General features: G+C 47.5%; 1 protein-coding gene across 1 annotated transcript; it reads right to left on the bottom strand.

The window, feature by feature from the left end:
• Window positions 1-4,108: 4,108 nt before the first annotated feature.
• LOC129621347 (death-associated protein kinase 2-like) lies at window positions 4,109-9,666 on the bottom strand. Its single transcript, XM_055537692.1, has 3 exons — window positions 9,456-9,666; window positions 9,251-9,334; window positions 4,109-6,489 (listed from the first exon to the last, which is right to left on the bottom strand). The coding sequence occupies exons 1-3, from the start codon at window positions 9,519-9,521 to the stop codon at window positions 6,409-6,411; spliced, it is 231 nt and encodes a 76-aa protein (XP_055393667.1). The 5' UTR covers window positions 9,522-9,666; the 3' UTR covers window positions 4,109-6,408.
• Window positions 9,667-10,461: the final 795 nt, after the last annotated feature.

The following is a 10,461-nucleotide window of genomic DNA, read 5'->3' as shown; positions in this document are numbered from 1 at the left end:
GGAAATACCGATACACAGAGGCCAGGGACGCTTGTGCCCAGAGGAACAACTGTGTGAAGAGAAAGGGCAGCTGTCTGCGGGCTGAGGACAGAGCCCCCAGAGGAAACCAACCCTGCTGACACCTTGATATTGGACTTCCAGCCTCTCAAGCTATGAGAAAATAAATTTCTGTTGTTTAAACCACCCAGGCTACCTATCTTGTAATGGCCACCCTAGCAAATTAAAACAGCATCAAAAACAACAAAACAAGGAAACAAAGTGGGGACCGAATAGTCTGAGTCCAGCATTTACTTCTTCAAAGAGCCGTTACGCCCTTTGAGGTGAGCTACACAAGCCTTGACTGAAAAGGCCTCGCTCTCAGCACGCTGCCTCCAGCAGGGCTCTGTTCCTGCCTCCGGCCCCTCTGGTAGGCACTGTCCGGCGGGGTGGGCAGAAGGTGGCCAGCTGAGAGCCTTGGGCCCACACGCGGGAGCCCTTCCTGCTTCCTCCTCTGTTTAATAAACCACTGCCGAGTGTCTGTGCAGGATCAGGCATCACACGGGGGCGTCGGAGCAGAGGAGGTGAGTGGGAGGTGAGCTAGGACCCCAGGATCCACCACCCAGAGTCCAGGGCACCAGTGTTGAGTTCCACTGTCGCCATGGGTGTTCTGCTCTTATGTTTCTCAGAGCTGCTCCTTACGCCTATGGTCTCAGAGTGCAACTAAGTTATGTAAATAACAGGTCCCTATGTTTACCAAGTTCTTTAAAATTGTCAAACCTCCCTTACAAAATGGGTCTCAATGAGGCACTCATGACAAATAACACTGATATAATTATCACCAGCGCACAGATGAGAAAACTGAGGCCCAGAAATGGTGAAGGACAAGGCCAAGATCCAAAAGCTGAAAAGTGTCAGGGAATTAACCCAGGCCTTTCGGTTAAGAGGGGCTTCCCTGGTGGCTCAGAGGGTAAAGAATCTGCCTGTAATGCAGGAGACCTGGGTTCAATCCCTGGGTCAGGAAGATCTCTTGTGGAAGGCAATGGCTACTCACTCCAGTATTCTTGCCTGAGGAATTCCATGAACAGAGAAGCCTGGCAAGCTACTGTCCATGGGGTCACAAAGAGTTGGACATGACTGAGTGACTAACACTTTTGGTTAAGAGTTAAGACAGGAAATTGAGGGAAGACACAGAACTGGATTGCCTCTTCTCAATTCAAAATGAGCAGGGGAATGGCCCAGATGGCTTTTCAAACCCTGTCCAGCCTCTGGGATTAAGCTCAGAGAGACAGGAAGGCACCAGAGCGTGAGTTGGCCAACAATGTAGCTGGGCTCAGAAGATGTCCTCAGACCACAATCTTTAGGCATACTCCAAGGGAAGGGATTGGCTGGGGAGGTGACCTGGGACGCAGGAGGGATATTCTGCTTCTTCTCTTTAAAATGGAAATATAATAATTCAGTCAAAGCATTCACACGGGGTGGCACAATGACCTTGGATCAAAGTAAAAGGACACAGAGCAATGCCCGGCATCAAGTCTTGAGGGCAAAGGCACATTCAGGGATCATTGCCATGCAGCCTCCATGTCCTGCCCACTATGGCATCTCATGACTGCTGTTCAGTTATTAAGTCGTGTCCAACTCTTTGTGAACCCATGGACTGTGGCATGCCATGCATCCCCGTTCCTCACTATCTCCCAGAGTTTGCCCAAGTTCATGTCCATTGAGTTGGTGATGCCATCCAACCATTTCATCCTCTGTTGCCCTCTTTTCCTTTTTCAGTCTATCCCAGCATCAGAGTCTTTTCCAATGAGTTGGCTGTTAGCATCAGGTGGCCAAAATATTGGAGGTTCAGCTTCATGACCATTTGGGCTGATTTTTTTCACCTCACTTTCTCCCTTTATTATTATTAAAGTACCAACCATTTTATTTAATTTTTAAGAATTTTTTGGCCATACTGTGAGGCATGTGGGATCTTGGTTTCCCAACCAGGGATCAAACCCACATCCCTTGCATTGGAGGGACAGGGTCTTTACCACTGGACCACCGGGAAAATCCCTCTCCCTTTATTATTTTAATATAACATTTGATGGGAAAATGTAGATAATTCCTGTGTAATTGATAAGGCAAAGTAATAAAATGAAGTCCTGTGAGCCCATCATGAGTTTCTCCAAAACTTCTCTGCCGACAGCTTGGCAGCACTGCTGGCCTCTCTCCCATCTCGGCTGTGAGAGGCAGGCTTCATCTCGACTTCTATGTGTAATTATCGCCTCGCCTTTAAAATACTGCTCTATCACATTGGCATGCACTCCCAAACAAAGTATAGTACAGATTTTGAGCTTTATAAAAACAGTATCATGCTGTCTCTGGTTCTCTGGGATGTTTTGTTCACTCAACACTGCCTCCCCAGGAAAAGTAGAGAAGGATGGAGAATTGGAGGTAGGCGAAACTGGGCTGGAATCCAGATTCCAAGTGCTGCAGCTGTTCCATCGCAAGCAAATTTCTTAACTCCATTGAGTCTCAGCTTCCTCATCTATAGAAATGGAGCTCTCCTTTATCTTACGAGGTTACAAAGATTAAATAAAATGTTAAAATGTTGTATATAAGTGCTCCTACTGCAGAACAGGTTTTTAAAAAAATTGTGAGCTTTTTTTCCTTTCTTTTTTTTTTGTTTCTAGTGCAGTGGTAGAGGATCACTGATCTGTAGATCAGTGTGGGAGGAAAAGCTTAAAAAATTATTTCTCCCCAGATAATATAACCAACTATTTTTTTTTCTTAGATTAAGAACTGGGAACACAAATTTTATTCAAAAAGTAAAGACATTACTAAAACATATACTTCAGCTATATATTTATGACTTGCTAATGGGTGGAGGGGAAGAGAAAGAGGGAAATAGTAGGAAAAAGGTTGAAAACAGAAACTATTGATGAGAGGTCACCAATTGTGTTTCTGATTTTTGAAATGTGAATTAACCATTGTTTATAGTTCTTCAACTGTTCCAATACCAAAGCCTATTAAGGTCTCCTTAGAATGGGACCCTCTTAGCAGACCACCAAGGGACAATTTTTCTTTGGGGTGCAGCAACAGTGAACCAAACAATGTCGGGATGACATCAACTGGGGCACGAGATGAAAAGTTCTATAAGCCCGTGCCAGATGAAATTCCTTACACTATCCCAATCCTCAGTTTAGGTCTTTTTGTATGTACCTACCTACTTTCCTTCCATAGAGATTCTGTGGCTCATTTCTTCTGATATGGCCTTCATCTCCTTCTAAAATAAGGTTATCAGCAAATGAAAAGGCTAGTGGAAAAGGCAAATGAAATCTAAGATCCGGAGTCAGGAAAACCAGTGAGATTGACATTAAAATGCGGAACACTGAAATATTTATAGGTGCATTTGTGAAATATTAATGCAGCATCTTGCAAACACAGGGACAGGGAACCTTCAGACTCTTTGAAGACTGCCTTTTAACTGAGCACAGCTCTCAGAAATGTCACTAGAAATGTTCCATCTGCCTCAGGGCACACTGTGGTCTCTTGAAGTATCAATTGGTCAGTGAAGCCTTCTTCAGAGTACACGCAGCACACTCAATTCCCCTGGGCCAGCTGCTCCACCCCTCCTCACACCTGGAGGGCACCAGCCATCTGCTGGCCCAGAGGCCACAGGGACCAGACCCCTGGATGGGATTGGCACAGGTGTTCGGCTTTGGACTCCTGGGTATCAAAGTCATCCTCAAAGGATGTGCATATTCTCAAAGGTCCCCCTCTGCCCACTGCCTGCTCCTGTGCTTCCTGAGGGATTCAGGAAACCCAGTGAGCGCTACTGAACCCCAGAGAGCTGGTGTGGGCTGAGCGGGTGGGGGAGGACTCAGGCAACAGGGATGGGAAGGAGGTGGGAGGAGCAGCCTATGGGCAGGATGGAGCCCTGGATTCCCAGGACTTACAGAATGTCGACCCCTGTAGGGGAGGTGTCACCTCCGTGTTATTAATTGTTCTAACTCCACATCTAGAACAGTCCCAGGCATACAGAGCAAGTCCGAAAACAGTTCACTGACTGACTTGCAGCCCATGGAGGCTAGCTACCAAGCTGTCCCTACTCAGGGGCAATGCCCTTTGAAAAGAAGCAAGTGTGACCATTTCGTCTATTTCAAAGAAATGAACGACAAGACAGGCAACAGTAAAGAACAGAAGAGAGCGTGTTTAAGATGACGCAAAGCAAAGGGTCCGTCCATTTCCTGAAAAGTCTCCCGCAGTTTATCACGTTGTAGAAATGAGCACTGTAATAGGAATCAGGAAGTCTGGGCTTTCATCAGGCACTTTCACAAATTTGCTGTGTGAAGCTGAACTAGTCACTTCCTCTCAGCTTCAGTGTCCTCTTCAGTACAGTGCAGTAGTTGGGCCAGACAAGTTCCAAAAGGCTTGCCCTTTGGTCATGATTGGAAACTCAAGACTGGATTTGTAAAAGCCACTCACTCCTCTTCTTCCTAGCAGGTGGGCAGTCCCCTCCCCACTACCACATTATTACTTCTTGGGAGCTCCTGGGAGCCCTTGTTCTAGAGCACTCCCTGCTGATTTGTGCATCCAGCCATAGCCAGGACCAAGGGGCCCTGAACACAGTCAGTGGTTCTTGGCCTTGGCTGTCCTCCAGAGGCTAGAGGGAGGCACAGAGCTGGATCCTCCTGAGAACTGGGGTGTCTAGGAACTACAGGGCAACAGCAGAGCTTTCTTCAACAAGCTTGCAGGTCACTCCATTTCTGGCTGGAAGCTTTTCTGAAATCGGACTGACTTTCTGATCCTGTGGGGCCATTTTGCCCCGGATCCATCCACTGGATGAGGGCTGCTCTGTCCATGCTCTCATACAACGTTCTTGAAATCTGCTGCTGACAGCGGGAAAGGATGGCCTCCCCTTTCCCTAGGCCTTCCCTTTCTGCCTTTCTTTTCTTTCCCTCTCTGCTTCCTGGCACACTTCCCCTCACTCACCTTCTGGAACCTCTCTCCTTTTCTTTCCACCTCTTCCCATGTACTTTCTCAGTCTTGGTGCCTCACCTTGACCTCTTTTACTTCCGGTTTGGGTTTCTGGTCAGCACCACCATTCTTTTGGCCTAGAAAGCGGGGCCCAAACTCCTGTGTGGCTAAGGTTCTCAGCCATATTCACTCAAGGGTCCAGGTAATCCATCTCTTTCTCCTCTCCTTTCTCCCTGTAGGTCCTTCTTTGACCTTCTCTAACCATGGCCTCAGAAGGCCCCCTGCCCCTATCTTGGCCATCACTGGGCAGGTGTATTAGTTTTCTAGAGCTGCCTTCACAAAGCAGCACAGTCTGGGTGGCTTAAACAACAGAAACTGACTTCCTCACAGTTCCAGAGGCCAGAAATCTGAGATCGAGGTCTTGGCAGGGTTAGTTTTCCTGAGGCCTCTCCCCTCAGCTTGCAGATGGATGCCTTCCCACTGTCTCTTCATACATTCTTCCTCTGATCTCTCTTCTTTTAAGGACACCAGTCATATTGGATCTGGGGCCACCTCAATGACCTCATTTTCCTTAGCTACCTCTTTGAATATCTATCTCCAAATATTCTGTGGTACCAGCAGAGGTGATGGTCCCCATGGCAGAGGGAACACAGGCATTCTATGCTGGCATCCAGGCTGGTTTTCTTGGGCTGCACACCTTTGGGGAAAGATGTAGAAGGCAGGCACCCTGCAGTCCAGGACAGGTGGTTCAGTATGACCTTCTGAGGTGCTATCCACTCAGCACCCCAACCCTGGGTGCTCCCCAGAGTCATAGGCACCTGAGCTAAAGAAAATTAGATGCAGATAGCTCAAAAAGAAGCTGAGCATCAGGTAAACAAGAAGTTTAATAAAAGTGAAAAAAATGACGACACAGTGGGCTGGCGATGGGCTGCTTTAGGAGGTTTGATAAGTTGGCCGGCGTGACACGCTGACTCGGTGTGGGTTCTGGGAGGTCACAGGACTGGTCCCTCATACCCCAACATTCACTCTGTATCTTCTGCCCATGGGTGAGGTATCTGTCTTCCTGGTATAATTTTTGACAAGGCTGGTTCTGAACTCCCTCATCCTGTAAGGAAAGCTGCCCAAATCTGACCTTTACCCATGATGATGGTGATGATGGTCGTCTACATCATTTTCTTAGGGCCATATCCCATTCCAGGTTCTGAGGTGGGCAGACAGGTGAAAGCCCATTTTATGGAGAATTAAGGGCTTTGGGAATGTTGGAATCTCCTCCACAGGAGATAGTCATAGCTCCCAGGATCTCCTGGATCCCCTGCAAATCCTTCTGAATCCTGCATGCCCATCTCTCTTGCAAAGTGCTCAGGGTTGCAGAATGCTCAGGCGCTGGTGACAAGCAGGGTCCAAGAATCTGCAGAGAAAGGAGACTTTCTGGGCCTGGGTTTCCCTGGTGGCCACCTAGAACCTGGTCAGTTAGGAGGTACTGCTCCTCCTCCGGGGGTGGAGGACTTTCCTTTTGGCGATGTCTTCCTCTGTGTCACTCTCACAATTCCTCTGGGAAAAAAAGAAAAAGAGAGAGAGACCCAGAGCAAGAAGGTCAGAAGATGCCAAAAATGAAGTCATGCTGGGCAACCTGGGCTGATGCACCTGAGTCAGGAGCCTATAAACCAGGGAGGTGGACATAGAGGGGAATCCTGTTGCTCTGTCCAGAGACCAGGGGTGGACGAGATAGGGATGGGGAGGGCCCCGAGGCAGGGCCAGACCAACTGCCTGGAGGCCTCCTTCCCAGGAGGGAAAGCAGGCAGAGCCTCTAGGGGAAGTCAGGCACCAGAAGAGGCCAAATGATAATCATGAAAATTATATCTGGTGTCCTTTGTGGCTGCCACATAATTAAGACCACTTGGCTAGTTGGTTAGTGGGCTGGTGGGTCTCCTGACCTCAGCCTAGAGAGAATGAAGGAGGGCCAGCAAGACCTCCCCAAGCTCTGACGGCCACCTCACCCTCTCTGCTTTGACTGGCTTAGGCTACACCTTTAGCCAGTCCTGTCACATAGTCTTTCCAGGCCAATGGCTTCTGTGCCCCGTTTTTATGAATGGGAAAAAGAGTAAAGCAGATTCTATCTGCTCCTACATAGCTAAGCCAGAGCAGAGGCAGCCATCCTGGAAGTCACCGTGCCTTTTTCATTCATTCCACATGCATTTACTTAAATAATTAAAACTATTGAAAGAAGTATTAATTGAGAAAGACTTATGCAAATCATAGAAAAATCTGTTGTCAGATGTACAGTTTTATTTATTTTTATTTTTTTAAAGCTTTTTTTTTTTTTTTGTATTTTTTTCCCCTATTTTTTGGCCACAACTTGTGGCATGTGTGAACTTAATTCCCTGACTGGGGGTCAAACCCATACCCCCTGCAGTGGAAGTGTGGAGTCTTAACCACTGGACTACCAGAGAAGTCCTCAGATTTTAAATTTTAATGCTTCCTAAACAAAAGGATGTGTCTATTTTTCGTTTTCTTTCTTTCTTTTTTTTTTTTTTTAAGGAAAATGTCTTTGGGAAAGCTGTATAATAGATGTCTGGGACCCATTTCTTTTCTACTTAGAGGATGAGCCATTGGGTTGATATCAGGTGCTGTGTATTTGAGTAAAAAGAGAACTATTTTAAATGTTCACACATAGACAAAAATTAGGCAAGAATTTTACATTCTTTTCAATTACTCTCTGTTCCTCTTTCCCAATGGCCAGCATTGTATCAGGCCAACTCAGCCTGAGAGGTGTGCCCGCTGTCAGCCGTGTACCTACTCAGGGGCCCCTCTCCTTCCCTTGGCCTGAACCAGCTCGAAATTCAAGGTCGAGATCAACTTTAGCCAAATACATCCTGGACCTAGCCTGGCTATAATAATAAAAATAACGCAAGCTCTGCTGAATCGCAACTTTTTAGCATGAGTCAGAGCCAAACAATAACAAAGTAAGCTGGCTGACAATTTGCTTGTGATTAACAGAGGCAGCAAGTCCAGTCCCCCTCCCCACTTCTTTCTTAATGTTAAGAACTCTATGTATTTAGAAACTAAATGTCCACTTTTAAAAGATGGTTGTATCGAACAAGGAAAATTAGAAAATATTTGTAACTGAATAAAATGAAAAGAGAATTTATCACATTTTGTTGCCAACAGCTGAAGCTGTTCCAGTCCCCTTTTATAGCAGATGAGGAAGGTGGCCAGAGAAGGAACACAGCTTGGCCAAAGCCCACAGTTTATGGGCCTCTAACCCATAAGTCCTCCAGTTCCCCAAGCTCAAGAAGAGCTCGGGCTGGTGGGGGGCACACAGGGGCAGTGCCAAGACCTGGGATGTAGCCTAAGTGCTGTGTGCCCTGAGGCTGCCCAGGGCTGACAGGCAGGCTGCTGCCTTACGGCCTCTTCCTGAGTAGGGAGTCACCTCTCCCGACCTGTGTGATTCGAGAGGCCGTCACCACACGGGGCAAGCTGTGAGGAGGGTCTGCCAGGGACCCTTGACCAGCCACAATACTAACACCGCACTTGGTAGCACCAGCACTGCATTTGAGAGTCTACAAGAGGATTTTAACCAATAATAGCTGCTAATAAGTAATGAGCACTTAAAATGCCAGACTCTAAGACTATGTCATCATTTAATTCTCATGACTGCCCTGTGAGGTAAGAACTATTGCTAACCCCTTTTTACAAGTGATTTCATTTAGCACAGAGAGGTTAAGTCATTTCCTGAAGGTCACACAGCTAGTAAGTGGCAGATTTGAATCCTGGCAGTCTGGCTCCAGAAGGCATGCTCTTGACATTATGAGTCTCCCATTTTAAATATACATAAAGTTGCAACAAGCTAATCAAATATATCATCTAAATATTATTATTATATTATTATTATTGGTAATCTAAAGCAAAGTAGAAGTGGGAAAATTGGCAAATGAATGTAAAGCTCTCATTCTAAAGCAGATATCTGGATTATCAGGAACTGACTTTGGATTGCCCGCCTGTGGTAGTCTCATTGACCAGAGTTCCCGCAGCCCCTAACAGGCTACAGGTCCTCGGGGGAAGCTGGGGCTGTGGAATGGCAGCAGCAGTCCCTCCAAAAGCCCATTAGGAAAGGATTCAAGAGCCTCTAGAGGCTCATGCACTACCCTCCTTGGAGCACTCATCTTCCAGCACCACCCCAGTGGTCGCCCGTGAACACAGCCTCTGCTGATCACACAGTGCAGAGCCTGCTGGAAGCAGTTGAGCCCCACCTGCTCCCCACAGCCCCTCCCAGGTCAAGGCTACACGCTCTGAGAGCACTGTGTTTACCCACCACGTCCTCGTTCCGCCTCGGGTGCATCTTCTTCATCAGGGATCGGGTGAGGTGGTTACACAAGGAGACAATGCTGAAGGAGAGCTGAGGGAGGGAGCAGAGGGGAATCGCCAGGTGAGAATGTGCGCAGAGATGCTGGAGGGGTCTGGAAGGAACCAGGAACCCACCTCAGCCCCCCACGCCGCTCCCCCAAACCCTGACCCACCTTCCACCGCCTGCGGACATACTGCTTCTTGAAGTTCTCCAGATTGACCACAGACTCCCTGCGCATCAGGGCTTGCTGGCTGTCCACCGGCTGGGAAACAAAGCAGAGAGCATGGTGGCTGACACTGGGCTTCAGAGAGCAGCTAAACCCCTGACCACATGCCACCCTCAGCCTGACCCTGGGACCTGCCTGCTGGACACGACACACAGAAGGACCTCACACTGAGGGCAAGGGCCCCAGATGAATCTCAGCTGTTCCGGAGATGCCCGGGGAAGCCCTGAGCTATTATTACCACAGCCAGATGGGCACACTGGCTGGACTGGAGGCTTGCCCCCCCATAAAGGGAAAGAGCAGGAGGCAGGGGGTCCCTCTGGGGAAGGGTCATCCTACGGCAGTCCAGGATACCCACTGTAAACTGGTCAGTTCTGGGCTTAGCAAAATGGATGCCTTGCTAGCAGATGGGGCATTAATACTCCATTTAAAAATAAATGGAAGGAAATAAGGGCTTTGATGGGGATTGAGAGGAGATGGGATGTGTTCCTTTCACTGCCTGGCAGTCAAGGCTCAGCTTAAGCTCTGACTTCTCCAAGAAACCTGGCATGGCTTCTTTGAGTCTCAGTTTTCTCATCTGTAATATGGGGATTATGAATAACATTGTGTCACAGGGTTATTTAGGATTAAATGCCTGTGGGATGTGAAGTGCTTAGCTTAGAGTTGCTCAATAAATAGTAATAAATTACTGATAGCCTTCCAGTCTTCTCCATTCCATCTTTATAAAAATTATTTTATTTTTAAAATAGTTTTATTTTGATAAAGAAAGAAAGTGAAGTCACTCAGTCGTGTCCAACTCTTTGTGTCCCCATGGACTGTAGACTGCCAGGCTCCTCCGTCCATGGGATTTTCCAGGCAAGAGTACTAGAGTCAACTGATATTAAAAAGTGGGCATATTTAATGGACTCCAGTGTAAGGAGCTCATTCCCTCGTGAATTCCTGCCTCTTCATAAAC

The sequence above is a fragment of the Bubalus kerabau genome, chromosome 10 (genome assembly GCF_029407905.1).
Source record: "Bubalus kerabau isolate K-KA32 ecotype Philippines breed swamp buffalo chromosome 10, PCC_UOA_SB_1v2, whole genome shotgun sequence".
Taxonomy (NCBI): domain Eukaryota; kingdom Metazoa; phylum Chordata; class Mammalia; order Artiodactyla; family Bovidae; genus Bubalus; species Bubalus kerabau.
This window is presented reverse-complemented; position numbering and strand designations above follow the sequence as displayed.

Coding starts and splice junctions, on each gene's coding strand:
- LOC129621347 (XM_055537692.1), bottom strand. CDS start 9,521: ATGCGCAGGGAGTCTGTGGTCAATCTGGAGAACTTCAAGAAGCAGTAT. Junction 9,335..9,455: donor ATGTCCGCAGGCGGTGGAAG/GTGGGTCAGGGT, acceptor TCCCTCCCTCAG/CTCTCCTTCAGCATTGTCTC. Junction 6,490..9,250: donor CGAGGCGGAACGAGGACGTG/GTGGGTAAACAC, acceptor TTTTTTTCCCAG/AGGAATTGTGAGAGTGACAC.